Below are 18,301 nucleotides of genomic sequence, written 5' to 3' on the forward strand. Positions count from 1 at the left end.
CACCAGTTCCTGTTTATGTTTCTGATTTGAGAATGTTGTCTTCTCATTCACTATACATTAGGAACACTGCAAAGCCATAAATAGTGTTGGGTTACATGCAGGCAGAACCAATGAGCATTAATCATTACTTCCAGCCAACTGGCAAAAGCAGCAGCTGATGGAACACGACACCCTTCAGCTCTGTATAAATGGACATTCCAGAGAGGGAGAGTGTGTGTATGTGTGTGTGCGCCTGTGTGTTTCCTTTCAGTCTCCATTTTATGAATGAAACTCCAGGCTCTATAGAGTCCATTCATGGAAGACAAATGCTTCCAGGGCTCTGCCCCCAGGGATCAATCAGTCATGGGTAAAACTGATATGATTGGTTTAAGACAGCCTTCAGCCTTCCATTACGGACTTAAAATGCAGTCCCTGTCCATTTGACCTGTGTTAATGCATAAAGAGTAAATCCAGACCATAGTCTCAATTCTCAAATCAAATCACTAGCCAGTGCCACTTACTGTAACTGCAGATTGAGAGCATATTTAAGTATTTCTTAGAAAAAGTGGTAGAGTACACCAGAGTACTGTTTTGGAAGATTTGCTATTTTAACTCAGAAAAATGAGGAGAACCCCCTAGGAGGCACGTGGGGCAATAAAAAGCAAAGTCAAGTTGAGAAGCCAATCCTGGATCTCTACTGGAATAACAAAATCAATTAGAAGACATCACCGTCACTTTTCACAAGTGAAGCACCTAAAAATCAGAAATTAAGTGATCCACTAGTCCACAAAGCACTGGCTGAGGAAAAGAAAATCATCTTTGGATGTTAGAGAAACAGCCAGAATGTTGACATTTTCCGAAGGATCAATAGCTCATTCCTTTAAATTCCCAAGTGATTCTCCAGTTGAATTTCTTGAAGCAATAGTTTTAAAGTTAGGATGGAAAAAAAAAAAAAAAAATATATATATATATATATATATATATATGAGCCGCCATGTTTCAGGAGAAAATGTAGCCATAAGCAAATGATGCTTACTAATGGAATAAGGCCAAGGCTTGGCCTTTGGGAGTGTTAAATATCAAGTACAAAAAGCCAAAGTTCATGAAACCATAATCATCGCTGCACTGGAAATTACTAAAGATGGTGATGCTTAAAAATACCTAGAGTTTTTCAAAAGAAAAAAGCTATTTATGAACAATTATGGGGATAATTTGTGAAGAGTCTGTCGTATACCAAACAGTGTTAAACACATAATAGGTTTTATCAGCCATCTGCAACTCGGTCCTTGACTCCAGAGGGAAGAAACCACTTCTCTCTTCCAGGGACATAAAGCCACACAGGGAAAAGAGTTACAGTCACAATCTCTGTATACATCTCCAAACAGTTTCTCACAAAATCTTTACCATGCCTGTTGAAGAAGGGACGAGGAGAAATGTAAAAGATGCCAAGTCTTTGGCTTTAAACCTGTGAAGGACTGTCTACTGTGGCATCATGACAATTTAATATGTATCTTCTAATTTCTAATAACTGATTAATAAATGAGCAGAGAATACATAAAGTTACCGACATATTTTAGAATTCAAAATTGAAATGCCCGACATAGCCAATAATAAAGAATTCTATAATCTTCCAGCCAGACAAAATATGGAACAGAGGCAAGACTAACATGCATTGAATTATTAATTCCTAAATAACGGTCTTTATTCAAGGATTTAACATTTTCTTCTTCTCTTTGAGGTGGTTCAATAGATATGTAAATAAAAGATGAAATTAAGCTGAATATTTTCAAATGTAATATTTCATATTTGAAATTTTAAAATTATAATTATTGGCCATAAGACTTTCCACTTTAGAGACGAAGAAGCCTGCTAGTTTATGGAAAGCCTGGGTGTTTTGTTTTGTTTTTAAAGATTTTATTTATTTATTTGACAGAGAGATCACAAGTAGGCAAAGAGGCAGGCAGAGAGAGGCGGGGAAACAGGCTCCCTGCCAAGCAGAGAGCCCGATGTGGGGCCTGATCCCAGGACCCCGAGATCATGACCCGAGGTGAAAGCAGAGGCTTAACCCACTGAGCCACCCAGGTGCCCCAAACCTGGGTGTTTAAAATAAGTATCAGGAGGAGTGCCTGGGTGGCTCAGTCATTAGGCATGTGCCTTCGGCTCAGGTCATGATCCCAGGGTCCTGAGATCAAGTCCCCCATTAGGCTCTCTGCCACTCCCCTGCTTGTGTTCCCTCTCTCACTGCCTCTCTGTTAAATAAATAAATAAAATCTTTTAAAAAATAAATAAGTATCAGGAGCTCTTATTTCCTCTGTTCCATCTGACTTCCATTAGCATTTTTCAACAGTTTCCTTTTGTAATCACTGCATTCCTTGTTTCTTGAACAATATGTTTGGTTGTTTACTTATGTGTAACTCAATTGTTCAGAAAAGATGTGAGAAAATTTACTAGAAAATATACATGAGGTCAATTTCTCTAAAATACGTATCTCTTCTTATAAATGAATAATAAAAATCATTTTAAAAATAGTAAACGCTGATGACAAAATTTCTGACATACTACTCTGGTGGTAGTAGTAACACTCACTGTTGTAATAGTTTCTAGATAAACTACTAGGTAATTGTGGTCTTCTGAATTTTGTTCCCTTGTGTTCACTTTTTTGAAATTCTGTGTAAGTGCAATCAATCGATCGAGGTCCTGAAGAATCTTTTCCAAACTCACAAAGCACTATTTATTTATATTTCTATGTAGCTGCAGAAAATAATTATGTTCATCTTGCTCTGTTCTCCACTGATTCCAACCTGTAACTTCCGCTTTAAAACCTTACTATAAATTTTGCAAGGCGAATCCTGAGCAAGGTTTACTAGAAACAGCATTAAAAATTACTCAACTACTTTTCCTATGAGTTGACTAAGATGAGTAGCCACCAACACAGCAAAAACACAGAACAACAATGACAATGGAAAAATTTTCCTTCCTTGCCATTTTAGAAACCCAAGAGTATTTATATTTAACTCTCTTGTTTAAAGGGCCAGCTTGGGCCTCTATGAGTACCAAATAAATTTATCAGCTCTGACAGCTGAAACTAGAACACAGTCTTAGTTTTCACGTACTTAACATGAAGTAAGTAAGTATTCAGTGTTTATTTCATTACTTCTCTGCCTATGTATGATTTTTCTACATGCTAAAAAACAGAAAATCTTTCTTTCAAGGTATAAAGGTTTGTCTCTTGGCTTTTATCGAAGTCCTAAGGTGACAAGAAGGACATGAGGAAACTTGGGAAGGTTGCTTGGGTGAAGAATGGATTTAAAAATGGAGGATGGAAAAGTCCTACCATCTTTTCCCAAATGTAAGCTTCCTTATATCTGTTTTATATAATGCAGTTCCTCATAAGCTTTCTGGTGAAAAATGGATTCAGCTGATAAAAGATTGAAAATGACTGCTCTACTCATTTTCTAATTTTTTTTTAGAAAATTCTTCTAATTTTTTTTTTCATTTCAGAAAAATTTTTAATCCTTTTATTATTCTTTTTAACAAACGGCCCCAGGGATAGGGGACCAGGGGAGGGGGGTGGAGGGGAAGTGAGGGCCGTAGCCCACAACCCCTCCCCACCCACCCCTTTCCCCCTTATATATTTATAATCTATATACAAGCCCCGGGGGGTAGGGGGCAAGGGGAACTCCCTCAGCGGGGTGGGGGCAACCCAGGCTCCTTGTCTCCTCGGGACCCAGGCTCCTCTGCCCATCGGGAAGGCCCCTCTCGAGAAGGCGGCCCCACCTGCTCCCGTAGAGCATTTGGTGGGGAGGCCTGCTGGTAGAGGTGGATGCGCTGGGTGCGGAAGACTCCGCTGTAGGTAGAAGGTGGGGCCTTGATACCGGAATTCAGGCCAGAGAAATACCTTCCAGCTGGGGGAGTACGAGAGGACTCCCTTACTAGACTTAATCTAGTAAGTCTTAGTCTTACAAACTAAGACTATGTTCTAGTTTCAGCTGCTCTAGTTAAATTCTAAGCCTTTGAGAGCTATCAAAAATTTTTTTTTAAGATTTTATTTTTAAGTATTCTCTATACCAGACATGGGGCTGGACCCTGTAACCCCGAGATCAAGAAGAGCTACATGCTCTACTGACTGAGCCAGGCAGGGATCCTGAGCTACCAAACATTTTAACACAGAATAGGTGAGACCCAATAAGAAGGCTCAGATAAACTCAAATTTCATATACAATCCAAGCATTTTAGAGCTTGATGAGAGCTGTTAATTAGCTACCTTTCCCTTCTAATTATTACTAAGCCTTTTCCAGAAGACCAATTAGGGTAAGTCACTTTCTTGACCAATCTCAACTATTGACCATGTTTATGTTTTTGTTTTTTTTAAAGGAAACAATGCATTTCAATCCTCAATGTCACTGGAGGTCCCATATTTTCCTGTCTTAACAGTGACCACCTCATAACTGGAATAAAATTTGGGAATCATCTAACGTAAAGGAAAAGCACACCTCAGGTCTCAGGGCAGAACTTTTATTGCTCTCAGGGAGAATCTGGACAAAGCACAGGAAAACTTAGTCCAAAATAGAGTATAGGATCAATAATATAGTAAGAAATGGTGGATTAAAGTACTTTGGACAACTATGTAGAAAGACAGTGGTGAGCAGTATACTAAACCAAGAAAATCTGGGTTCCAGTTTTGACTATTTCACTAAATATCTGTATACCTGGAGATAAGTAGGAATGAGCCTCAGGCATTTTTTTAAATTTTTATTTATTTTTTAAATTTCTTTTCAGTGTTCCAGAATTCATTGTTTATTAAGAGGAAACAGGTTCCCCACTGAGCAGAGTGCCTGATGCAGGGCTCGATCCCAGGACCTGATCTGAATCATGACCTGAGCTGAAGGCAGAGGCTTTAACCCACTGAGCCACCCAGGCGCCCCAAGCCTCAGGCATTTTATCTGTACAATGGCGGTGTGGGGAAGGAATGTGAACTAGATTCATTCAGTTTAAAAATTTCTAATCCTGTGAAACAACGCTTTGTGTCAATTTCCCAATTTAAAATCAGCGTTCACAACCTTGGCCACCACATACATGTCACACACCACCAAACTGAAGGAAGGCCTTATCAGTACCAGCAGAGTAGCCCTACAAAACACCAAGAATAAACACAGAAGCCTTTCTTCAGGAGATCCATGATGTCAGCTTTCTCCACTACCCTCTCCCTCTTCTTCCTCCTCTCCTGAAGCTCAAGGCTTGTCTGCCATTTTCTGATTTAAGCAACTTTCTTCCTGTCCTTGAAAAGCTCTGCTTTCCCTCCTTCTCTCTCCCCAGTTCTTAAACTGCTCCATCCCCTGGCTGGGAGGCATCTTTTAAACTAAGTCAAGTGACAGAATAGACCCCGAGGACTAAAAATATCTTATTCAAGTACTACTCACCCCCAGCCACTCTTAGGTTGAGATTTTCAGTGTATCCCCAAATGCAGAGGAACAAAGCACTAACTGTGGATTGCAAACACCATGCAGGGAGGAACAGGAGATCCAGGAAGTACCCTATTAATTCTGCTCCCCCCTCTAAAGCATTCTTGGGTACAAACTAATAGCAAGTCAGTTAGGTTTGCAACATGTGGGACCATAATATCATCATTTTCTTAGCACTCTTTTCACTTAAAGGACTGATGTGCTTAATCTGGACACTTCTAAGACACCAAATAGGTTGATATTTTGAAATATAATACTTATTCTGTCTTATTAGAAAAGTAGTACCTAAGCATTATTAAAATGCAAAGCCCTTTACAGACAAAATAGAAACAGCCTAGGATTTCATCACCCTATAGAGCCACAGGATTGCTGCATTGGGTCTTATTTTACACGAGTCATATATTACAGTATGTATGTACGTACATTACAGTACAGTATGTATTTACAGTCATACATACAGTTAAAAACTTTTTTACTCAGGTTTCATTTCATTAAATTTTTTAAAAGGTTTATTTTTAAGTAATCTCTATATCCAACATGGGGCTCAAACTCACAACCCTGAGATCAACAGTCACAAGTTCTACTGACTAAGACAGTCAGGTGCCCCTCATTAATTTTTTTTTTAAACCTGACCTCAAATGCCGACATAATATTTCTCTAATGGATAGCTATAACTTATTCTTCCTTTCAGTTATTATATATTGGTAACATTTCTCTCTCCCTCAAATATTCAGTGTGCCTTCCATCCCTTAACAGAATTTCCAGGGTGAAATGACCTGGTCACAGGGTCATTTGTCACAGGGACAACATATGCTGATATTTTTTTTTTTATTTTTTTGTGCTGATATTTTCTTAAGCCAAACTTGAGTTTCATGTTTTTCATGTTCCCACCACAACCCTAAAAATACTACCATGTAAACCATCCCCCTCAAAAAAAAAAAAAGAGGAAGAAGAAGAAAGAAAGACACAAAAGACCAACCAATCAACGAACACAAAGATATGTTGTTCTGAATATATAAAATATTCACCTCCTTGGGCACTGCAAATCTGCAAAACCTCATGTACATACATGAAAATGGGAAAGTAATTATAATTCTATGCAAGCAGGGCTCTGCATAAGGAAATTCCATACAAGCCATCAATGCATGTTCAATTAATATAGTCACTTGGCCATTTGATCAAGAAAGAGAAAATCCCATTGGATTCAGGAGCTGGCACCCAACTAAAAGAAACCTGTGTGCTGCTTTGTGCAGTACTCTTAGACTAGAGAAGATGAGAAAGAAAACAATAAAAAGATGTGATTATCTAGAACCTAATATCCTAATATAATCATCACCACACTGTACTGGGTCACCAACTTGGCCCTAAATACCATTTTTTTAATCTTCTCAGTGTCCTCTGATCCAGGTTTTCTTCTCTTTTCCTGAATAAAAATTTCTACTCTATTAACATAATATTTTGCATTTTTTTAGCTTAAATACTCGGCAGTTGAAATTGCATTCCTGTAATTATAATTATAACTAATAGACCTTCCATTTCCCATGTCATAATTAATGTCAGGCTTTATTAGAGCATAATCATGCTGCCTTTTCACTTACAAAGCTTCTTTTATTTTCACAACATTTATGTTATATTGAATTAAGCAATAAAGAGTTCTAGAGGCCTTCTGGAAGGAAAACCTTTGGATCACAGATGCTAGGTAAACTATGAAAAGTTTTCGCATTGTTTTTAAATCACAAAAACTAGTTTCTAATGTCCCATTTGCTCAACATCAGTAAGTGAACCAAGAAATCAATGATCCAGCGATAAATACATTAGGTTCCCTAAAAAGATTATTTAATGTGCTCTTGGCAAGGATGAAAGAACTAATGACCACAAAACAAAATATCTGGAGCTCATACTTGTTGACAGCGATCTATGAATGTATGACATATGCAGACTCATCAACTCAAGGGCAGCAACTCTGTGGCCAGGGAAATACATTTTGATACATGCATATTAATTTTTCACAGGCCCTGGTAACACACTGTTACTGAAGGTTTTTTAGACCACAACCAAAAGACACACATTTACGATTTAACTATTCAAACAAGCCAGAACTATATCCTATTGGCAATACTGAAATTAGAATTCAAAGGTGCCATACAACTTCCTTAACAATCTGCAATAGGATTTAGAGGGAAGAACGGAATATAAATTAACAGTTTCTCAAATGTTAAACAACTATTCTACATGCCGTTTGCAAGGTATTATGGTACACTTAACAGAAGACATGCCCTAGTTCCCTTTAAAATAGGATACTGGACAGAACAATTATGTCCCCAACAATTCACTGTAGATGTCCTAATGCCCAGTGTGATCCTATCTGGAGATGGGGCCTCTGAGAAGTAGTAAGGGTTGGATTAGATCATGAGGGGGGCCCTCATGAGATAATCAGTGCCCTTCTAAGAAGAGGAAGAAGGATCAGAACTCGCTTACTCTCTCTCTGTCACATAAGGACACAGTGAGAAGGTGGCCATCCGCAAACCAGGAAGAAGGTCCTTCCCAGGAATTAAATCTGCCAGCACCCTGACCTTGGGACTTGTCAGCATGCAGAACTGTGAGAAATAAATGTGTGTTGCTGAAGCTTCCCAGTCATTGGTTGAAGCTTCCCAGTCATTAGAGCAGCCTGAGCTAAGCCATGGACTATGTTTTTTGGCTACATCTGTGCTTTGGAGGGTTGGACACTGACAGACTCTGAAGTTCATATCACGTACGGTCCACCAATAATGCATCTTCTCAAGAAGAGTCACACACGTTCCACACCATGTTATACATAATTTTACACGTAACATAAATATGAGGAAAAGAGATTTATATGGAGCTAACCACAGAATCAAGAAAATGATTTCAATGTCCATCTTGCTAGATGATATACATAAAAACATTTCTAGAACACGTAGATACTCTCTAAATGCTGTACTTTATAAGTCCTTTTGAACAAATTATTTGGGCTATTTTATATGTATTTTCTATGTAAAGTTTCTTGAAGTCATGGGGACTTCAAAAAACTGTGCAGCAAATAAAAATATGGTTTGGGGGGAAAAGATTTGAAATTTACAGAGAAAAATGAATCCCATCTATAGTAAAATCCATTATATAACAGGGTTCTTAATGATGCATGGAAACTATGAAAAGATATACAAAATTCTAAACTGAAACCACTATGGTACATTTCAGGTACATTTAGTCTCCAAATTACAGAGCATGAGAGGCAAGCATTCAAATAAAGGCCCTCATATGCCATATGTTTAAATTTTTAAAATTGTAAACCAACCAACAAACAGATAAATAAATATGTTTCCTCCTCCCGTGCCTTGGAAATATACCATTTGCAACAACTGAAAGGCCACATAGACTTTAGAATTTGAGGAAATCTATCAGATTAGCCCTGAAATAGGACGGCAGGGGATCAGCTTCTATTCTAGTCTTTGAGACCCCGGCTCACATTGCTTCCTGTCTCTTTTCCTATCCCATAACCCCACATTGCACCACCTAGTATGGGGAGCTCAGGCAGGCCCATGGGTGCATCCAAACTCCATCCTCATCAGCTACAAACAGCTACTCAGTGGCTGTTTCCTTGGACCTCAGAGCGGACACAGGGGCAGTATGTTCTGCCTTCACAATACTGAGCCTGGGATGTGACTGCTTGGGCTCTGGAAGTGGACTTAGGGCCCCTCAGGCAGGGAATTCATGGGTCCTTGGTAGCTGGTGCTCTTTCCAAAGGTGGAGGCATGACCTCTGAGTAGGCAATTTCTTGGACAATCCTTTGAACTTCTTGCCCAAAGAAGAAGGATGGCCAAAGGGAGACTCTGAGCTCTAGGGTTCCCCTTTTGCTGAACTTCAAGAGAAATTTTTAACAAAGCAGGTGACTTTATGCAAGTTAAGAACACAAATGAGAGACAATTTTCTTTCCTCGGGTAGAACAGATAGAAAAACTCAGCAGTTATTCCTAGAGAAGCAACAGTTCCTCACAAAGAACAACTATAACGTTGCATCTCAACAAGAGGAAATTACATTGTTTTCAAGTATTTCCAAGTCCACATCCATCTTTTCACCAGTTATAATAATGTTAATAATGTTCTGTAAGAACATGGTGTCCTTCATATAAATATTAACTTTTATTTCATACTTTCTTTCAAAATTCCTGAAAGGTCTGAAAAGCAGACATCCTGATTTTGCGATTATAATGGGTGAAAATGAGATGAATTAAATAATTCTTCTCAAGTCTGTCCAAAGTTGGTGATAATATCTGTAACCAATTTACATTTCCTTCCTTTCAGAAGACCCCCTTTCTCCATCTTGATATGATGTGGGGTCTTTCTGGTACAGTGAGACCAAAGCTAAGCTCTATGAATAAACCATTTTGAAACCCAGATATTGTATTTTTGCTCTTCTTCTTCTAATATGTAAGAATCCTTGCTTTTGGACCACCTTTACCGCCATCAGTAAAGGAAAATAACAAACAGTTATAAGCAATGAATGAGCCAATACAAAAGAATATTACTTTCTGGAAGTACTGCTATTATTATTGCTCCAGTAGCGAATTGGAAAAAAAGCCAGAATCAAGAAAAGAGTTACAATGTTACTCTCTTGGACTAAGAGTGTGCCTAATTTTACAAATTACACTTTTCTCTGGACTGGTTCCATTTCTAGGCACTACATCAACCATCAGCTCAAGCCAAAATGGTTTGATAGTCCAACTTCACATAGAAAGACTCAAAGAAGGGATAAAATCAGAGAGATTCCACACCAAATGGTCATGAGCTACCCAATCTGACGCCAACACTAATCAGAGTGACAGACTAGCAAAAAGATGTCTTAAATGTAACGTAAAGTATGGGCCTACCTGAATCGTATGCAAAGTCTCTGGGTTCCTGTTTAATCATCAGAGGAGGAGGGAAGCTTTGGCTGGCCGCACCACCAACCATGGTGTTGTGTTCGTACACCGGGTCGTGGTACTCCTGCTTAAAGCCTTGAGGTGGGAAGGGGATGTTTGGCTCAGACATCTGCCGTTGGTACATAGGACGTCCTTCCCTTGGCATTGTCGGCAAAGGAGGAAAAGAATTACAGGGTTCAGATAACTGGCGGCGAAATCTGGGAAATAAGAGAGCATGTTTTAAATAAAAGGGTAACGAGGAACACTCCTTAAAATATTGCTACAGTTTCAACTGCTTTGTTAATGGGCATGATACCAACTGACCCGAAGTGCAAATATTTTTTAAAAAGATTATTTATTTATTTATTTTTCTTGTGGGTAGGGAAGAACAAAAGAGGGAGAGAGAGAGAGAATGAGCAGGGGAAGAGGCAGAGGGGGAAGCAAACTCCTGCTGAGCAGGGAGCCTGATTCGGGTTCCATCCCAGGACTCCAGGATCATGACCCAAGCCAAAGGCAGATGCTTAACCAACTGAGCCACCCAGGTGCCCCCGAAGGGCAAATTTTTAAAAAGAACTGGATTTCTCCTTCCTAGGTTAGTAACACCGTGTTTTTTTGTTTTAAGATTTTATTTATTTATTTGACAGACAGAGATCACAAGCAGGCAGAGAAGCAGGCAGAGAGAGAGGAGGAAGCAGGCTCCCTGCTGAGCAGAGAACCCAATGCAGGGCTCTATCCCAGGACCCTGAGATCATGACCTGAGCTGAAGGCAGAGGCTTTAACCCACTGAGTCACCCAGGTACACCAACACCGTATTTTTTAATCACAATATGACTTGTGTTCCTTGATAAACTGTCCCTTGCAGCACCATTTTGGAACATCACAGTGAATTAAAAGTGTGCTTTGGGTAGGAATAGGAGAGTATTATTTTGAGGCAACAAACCCACTGACAGCTAAAATGCCCAATTATAAACAAACTGAATCATCTACCAAATTTCTATATTAAGAGGGTCTCAAGTATTTATATACCAAAAAATACATACCAGGAAAACCAGAATCTGATTCCACAGTACATCCTCTATCTCTTAACTGCTAAACTAATCAACAAACATACCAAAAAATCAACCTACTTAACTGGTTTTCCTTCCCTTACCAATCAATTACTGAGGAAGCAAGATAGGAATGACCCTCCTCTCAAATGGGCAGGACTCTTAAATCTTCAACCGTGTTCTCAAGAACACTGAGAAATAAAGCAGGAAAATATCACAGAGGCTAAAATCTGAGCTGGTTTTTAAAGACTACCTCTTTGCTGTCAAACATCAGCACGAATACATAAGCTTCCGATAGCTTCAAACAAAATACCAGAATGGTGAAAATAAGTGTATTTTTTTTAAAGATTTTATTTATTTATTTGAGAGAGAGACAGTGAGAGAGAGCATGAGCGAGGAGAAGGTCAGAGAGAGAAGCAGACTTCCCATGGAGCTGGGAGCCCGATGTGGGTCTCGATCCCGGGACTCCAGGATCATGACCTGAGCCGAAGGCAGTCGTCCAACCAACTGAGCCACCCAGGCGCCCCGAAAATAAGTGTATTGCATGGAGCACTGGGTGTTACACGCAAACAATGAATCATGGAACACTATATTCAAAACTAATGATGTCGGGACACAACATAATAAAATTTTAAAAATTTAAAAATTTAAAAATCAAAAAAAAATAGTGTCAAATATACAGATGGAGAGAAGTATGTGCTGAATAGATTTGGGACAGACTGTGCTGCGGGGTCCTGAGGAAGTTCTGAGCCCTCCATAGAAGGCTGACAGTGAGTCCCTATCTTCCTTCCGTCTTGGTTATGCTGTGAAATGACTGGCTAATCACATAATCGTTCGGTTCTGTGTTTCTCATCTATAATATCATTGACCCACCACAAAGATGTGGATTAATTAAAGATTTAAAAGTACTCTAAAACGCCCCAAGAGTGCTTAAAAATAACCTACCTAACATTTCTATGACCAAATATAAACCTATTAACCAACCCGCCAACACTAAAAGCATTCCTGAGACTTTAATTTGGAAAGTTAACATTTAATTGTAATAATACAAAATGAAAACAAGGTAAAAGCTAAATCGCTTTAGCATTTCCACAAACACTCCTTCCTCTCCATCCCATGATTTAACTCTAAGTTTACTGGCTGCCATAGAAAAGCACTGAAATTCCACCTACACCTGCAGAAAATAAACTTAGAAACTCGGATATTGCAAAACAGGCTGACTGGCACTGCATTCATTTCCCTTCTCTTGCTTATTTCATTAGCCAAAAAAAGAAACAGAAATTATCATTAAGAACTGTCAAGGAGTGAATCAGAAAATTGTAACTTGAAGTTAAAATAAGAAACCAGCTCACTTGTGAAAGTCTTAAAAGGAAGGTAATAATACTTCTACTAAAAGCTTTGTAAGGAATCAAGCCATTTGTTTCTACGAGTCGACCCCATTCTAGTTGGTACCTGCTGAGGACCACATATATATTCAACACGTGGGCTTCCCAGGAAGCTACAAGTGTCTCTTGCTGTTCTTAGGAGGCCCTGGGCGACGATAAAGGTAAAGTGACTCAAGGAGACTTAATGCATAAGGAGAGCACGCTGATGATTCTTGCATACAGAAAAACAGTGCATAAATGGCGGGAAACGCTGAGAGAGAGAGACAGGGCTTCTGCACAGTAGGTTCAGGAACAAGTGCCAAAGGGCTGGCCCAAGGAACAGAATGAGCCTGAGGAAAGGAAGCAGGGTGCAGCCCAGTTGGCCGTAAAGCATTCCCAGAGTGAGGCGGGGTGCCCGGGCTGGAGGGGGCTATTTGGAGAAAGGATCTGTTCCCAGAGCAAATTTGCCATTTATAACCGAGGGACTGTCATTTGTTGGCTGGAACCCTCCAAGAAATCCTCCTCAGAAACATACGGCTCCAGAGATTTTCCCGGGATTGGCCAGCTGGTACTGTCCTCAAAACTCAGTGGGGGGCAGCGGGAAAAGACCCCGAGCTTCCCTCTTATAGTTCCGGGCCGGCTGTTCTCAGTCTCCAATATTGGACTTCAAGTAGAGAAACTAAAATGGATTTGGCGAGAGCCTTTCACGTTAGGTCACCTAAACCCAGGCATTGTGCTTGTTGAGCAGTCACCTTCCCGAAGAAGTCACTGCTCCACACGGTGGGGCCGACGACCACGCCGTGAGGCTGGCACTCGCTGCAAGGGGGCGAGCCTCACGTGCGGGGCACCCGCGGAAGTCCCCGCAAGCCGGCAACATAAAACTCGCCTTTCTTACTTGTACTCTTCCTCCCTTTTAGTCCGGCACAATGTGCGTCTGTTTAAGGGCCCACCCTGCAGTAAGATCTCTTTCATCTGTGTTTACAAAACTGTTTACACAGATGCACACACCATCACACTCTGAAGAGGTCTCCAGCCCTCGGGGTGAGAAGGGAAAGATCACAGGAGGCATTTCATAACCAAAGCACAAAAGGACTCGGTGATGGGAACAAAGGTAGTGAAGATGCGGCTTAGTTTCACATTGTAAAGAACGCTGTAATCTTATCCATCATACCCAAAGAGATTTCACTGAATTTGAGATTGAGTCACGTTAAATAACCCATAAAAAGCAGATCTGAGTCTTCCCGTATTTTCAGAAAGTTGCCAGTGACACATCTTCTGGTTTCCTCTGCTGATCCAGAGGATTCCTTTGGCTGAGTTATTTTTATAATGGAGTGTTCAGAGCCAGTTTGCACTGGCTTATTTGTTAAATTTTCAGAAATACGGTGAAACTTCTAATGTTAAACATGGGATGATTAAGAATGAAATGACATCAATTTATAACTTTCTAAATATTACATTAAAAACAAAGGCCATACGTGCTTAAAACTCATCCCTTGGCGGGGGGACAAAAAAACTCATCCCTTGCAAATTATTTTACTACTTGTTACTACTAATTATGTTCTAGAGCTTACATCCGTTTTATCTATTTGATAGAAATATTAAATAAAGGTGTACTACTACACATCTCTTTCTGACTCCACCTTCAGAGCCCTCCCAACCACCGGCCAGAGTCAGTATTTACATAATGGACGTATCAGATGCCACAGATGACGTCTTCTGGCTTTTCTCCCATTGAGCCCATTATTAAACATTTCCCCGCACACCACTGGCTCCATATACTTGCGAGGCACGAGGGAAAGGAAGGGTGCCATATACCCTCCACCTGTGTTTTAAGCTGTATTATTAAACGTGCCAAAGGAACTCCAATATTTTACTTAAATATTGTAAGCATACTCCCTAGCTCCGCATTCTGGCTCTTGTCTTCCTTCTATGTAATAATAATTCAGCCTCTGTCTCTTAACTTTATATTCTCAGTGTCCAGGGTCATGCATCTACTGACATTAAATATTCATCACTTGGAAAGGATGGAAAAATAGTTTTAATCAAATAACTTCTATTCTGCAAAACTATGTACAGCTAAACCATTCAATCTAAGGTAAAGAACCTAATTCCATAAGCCACCTACTAAAATTAGTCTCCTAACTTTATAGAACAAGTACACACATATGCTCATAAAAATGGGATGATCTGATTTAAAGTTTAAGTGAGGCAATTTAATTCAGGCAAAGCGAAAGGGAAATGTTCAAATGTCGGTATATAGATTAAGTTTCCACTTTAGCAACCAATTTAAATGTTTATAAATGACCTTCTCCACAAATTACTTGTAAATACAGATAGGGCAAGCTCTTTCTAAAAATATTTTACAAAGATGTACAAAATTAAAATGCTCACCTTAAATCTACCTTGGTCTTAGGAATTAGTAATAGACATTTCTTCCAAGATGCTAAAAACATTAAAAAAAACAAAAAAACAAAAAACACAGTATTTGCAGTTTACCTGTGGTCCATGGGGTAGCTGCTATCTTGTATGGGCTGCGAAGGAGGGAGGTGAGCTGGGAAGGCGCGGTCAGGCTTCGGAGTGTGAGTGGAGTTTGGAGATGCATGGTGTAGTGGGGACACTGGGGTGCTGGACGGTGTTGGGGGGTTGGAGGGCCTCATTCCCACTTGTGGCTTCTGATCATAGGCACTACCCGAGGAACAAAAGAGAAGAGAACATCTGTTTCTTTGGAACGATAAAACAATTTTTCTTCCAACCCAAGAAAAGCAAAAAATATTCTAGGCTCAAGTCATAAGGAAGTGAGAATTTTCAATGTATTGGATTTTTATAATCCTAAAACATGTGATCTTCAGAATCACCCACCACTTACAAAGAAAATAGGATAATTAACATATAACTCCATATCAGCATTAATTAAAAATCAGGTGTTTTAATACCTATACAAACAACTTAGCACACAGAAAATCACTGTCTATGAGAGCAGTGGAATTATGGAAATAATTATTGATGTATCCATTTTTGATATGTCTCCTTGAGCAAGTTGGATACATCTTTTCTAAATCATTAAATATTTCTGATATGATCATCGCTCCATATCACATAAGATTTTAGAACAAAACATTAACCTGAAATTCATAAGATAGAGACCATTCCTGGCTTGCCTTTATTTGTGATATAATTTTTAAGGAGGCCATACTTTTGCCTTATTTTCATTTTTTTATATAAAATAAATGATGCCTGGCATTAACTTCCTCACATGAGATAATAAAGAGTAATGGGGCCAATTAAAATGCTTCTGATAGAGTTAAATTTTCTTGGAGTATAAGAATAGGTACAAAATGAGGTTCTTAAAAAGAAAATCCTATTGTCATTGTCTAATTTCTAAACACAATTACCAAGAAATAAAATGAGTAAGTTTGTTTTTATATACCCTATGGATTTAAGTTGATTTCCTTTGCTGCATTTTCTCCTGGGGATAATGATTTAACTAATTTTTACAATCTAAAAAATGTTCTCCTGGGAATAAATTTTACTTAAATTTCCAAATAAGAAAGGTATTTCTAGGTTAAAATAACACATTTTCTTTTAAAATAAAAAGCAATTATCAATACATAGTTTTTCCTTTTTAAAAAAGAAACATTCTTTTTGGATTAACTTATAAAATAATTAATTCAGCTGCTACATCTATACCACAGAATCACATCCAAGCACAAAAATACTTCACAGAACTGTGGGAGTGCGTGCTGGGTTAAGTCAACCATTGGCTTCAAAGTAAAGTCAACAGTACTCATATGATGTTTGGTTCTACCTATTTTCTCTACCATATTTCTGAATGAGAAAACACTTCTTCTACAAAATAATCTGCCTGTCTTATTCCCATGTGAAAAGAAAAAAATGACATTGTCTTCTGTCCTAGGACACTACTTTTTTTTTTTTTCCCTCCATGAAATACTGTATTGAGTTACATTGTTCATATAGAAATGGAAGTATCAGGATTTAATCCATATACCACTGTAAAAATTACTGGTCCCCAAAAAGGACCTTAAACTATTCAGGTGATTCATCTACTATTACTTTATGAATGCCAGATAAGTCATACAAAGCAGGAGCAATTTCACAGTCACACTTCTGATCAATGCTGAGATGCAATGACAAGCCCTTATCTATCTGTTCATTAACTTGAAATTTTTCAGTATGTTAAATAATTAGTCCGTGAACACACAGTACTCTTAGAGAGAAAAATGCAAAAATTAAAAACACTACAAATAAAACTTAGATTGATCAATATAATTTTAACTGAACTCAGTATGCTTTAATGGCTTCTACAAGAGATCTTTTTAAATAAAAGCTTTGTAGTTTCAAGTGAGCTGGCTCATTCTATCAGGCTGTGGTGATCCTCCTAGAAAAGCAGACATAGAAGACAAGTCTGCAACAACAAATAGCAATAGAATATATCCCAACGCTGGTCAGCTGCCATGGGATTGCACAAATCTAAGTCTCTTGAATCTTATACATCTTGGATATAACAGTACATGCTGTAAATATATGAGAAAATAGAACACTCCTTTGGATCATAATGTATTACGAACTTCAATCTATGGAACTTCTAAAACTGCAAATATTTGTAATCATTCTCCTAAGTTTCCAAACGAGCTCCTTTTAAGAACTAAGTTTTTACTGTAATTGAGAATAATGATACCCAATATACAGAGCCAACTTCTCCTCGGGCAATTAGAGGGCCAGTATAAAAAGTAACAGAACGCAATTTACTGTGAAGGGTTTTTAATGAACATATATGTTATCAAATCTTCTAACAAATGAACAAAGTAATTTTATTGCTCCACCCTTTATTATCATCAAAAGGAACAACTGGCTTTTTAATAGATAATAGCCTGTACTAAGCCTTATAAAATTCTAACTTGATTGCAATTCTCCATGAACACAACTTATAGATCATCTGCAAAGCCTGTCAGATAACTAATGTACTGCTCAGACCTGCCAAATGTTTCATTTTTTTCCTCCAGACTCTGTCTAAAGTGCGTAATGCATTCATTCTAACAAGAACTTTCAATAGCTGTTCATGCCAAGTAAGACCCTCTTTTCAAACCCAGGGTGCATCACTATAGTAGAAGAGCAACTAACAATTTGGAAGAAAATTGTTAAAATTTTTGCTTTCAAATGATCCTAAAAGTGTCTGATTGGATGGTGTGCGGTTCTTCAGAGTTTGGGAAACACATTAGCTAATTAGCTTGTTAGGTCCTGAAGATGTAACTCATATGAAATAGAACATGAGAACTGATATTATTCTGGATTTTCTGTATTAGTAAGAAGCACCGCCCTCTCTGTACACCTGATGGTTTTACCTGACATTATACAGGCACTTCTCTCCATAGCTGAATTTAAAGGGCTGCTCCTGACTGCAGGCAGAGCCGAGTTCTGAACATGGACTGTGGGGTTCCTTCTTGATTTTCAGTGGTAGGCCATGAAAAGCCACTAGAAAACAAAATAAAAATATCCACACAAATGAAACGTTGT

General features: G+C 38.7%; 1 protein-coding gene across 5 annotated transcripts in view; it reads right to left on the reverse strand.

Moving 5' to 3' along the window:
• The window catches only part of ETV1 (ETS variant transcription factor 1), a 93,964-nt gene that overhangs the window by 26,786 nt on the left and 48,877 nt on the right, over window positions 1–18,301 (reverse strand). For all 5 annotated transcript variants that reach the window (XM_044246126.1, XM_044246125.1, XM_044246127.1 and 2 more), the window contains 3 exons: window positions 18,130–18,259; window positions 15,266–15,454; window positions 10,330–10,577 (listed from right to left, as the gene is read on the reverse strand). In XM_044246126.1, the coding sequence (XP_044102061.1) occupies window positions 10,330–10,577; window positions 15,266–15,454; window positions 18,130–18,259 (567 nt within the window). The remainder of the gene's footprint in view (window positions 1–10,329; window positions 10,578–15,265; window positions 15,455–18,129; window positions 18,260–18,301) is intronic.

The sequence above is a fragment of the Neovison vison genome, chromosome 4 (genome assembly GCF_020171115.1).
Source record: "Neovison vison isolate M4711 chromosome 4, ASM_NN_V1, whole genome shotgun sequence".
Classification (NCBI taxonomy): Eukaryota; Metazoa; Chordata; class Mammalia; order Carnivora; family Mustelidae; genus Neogale; species Neogale vison.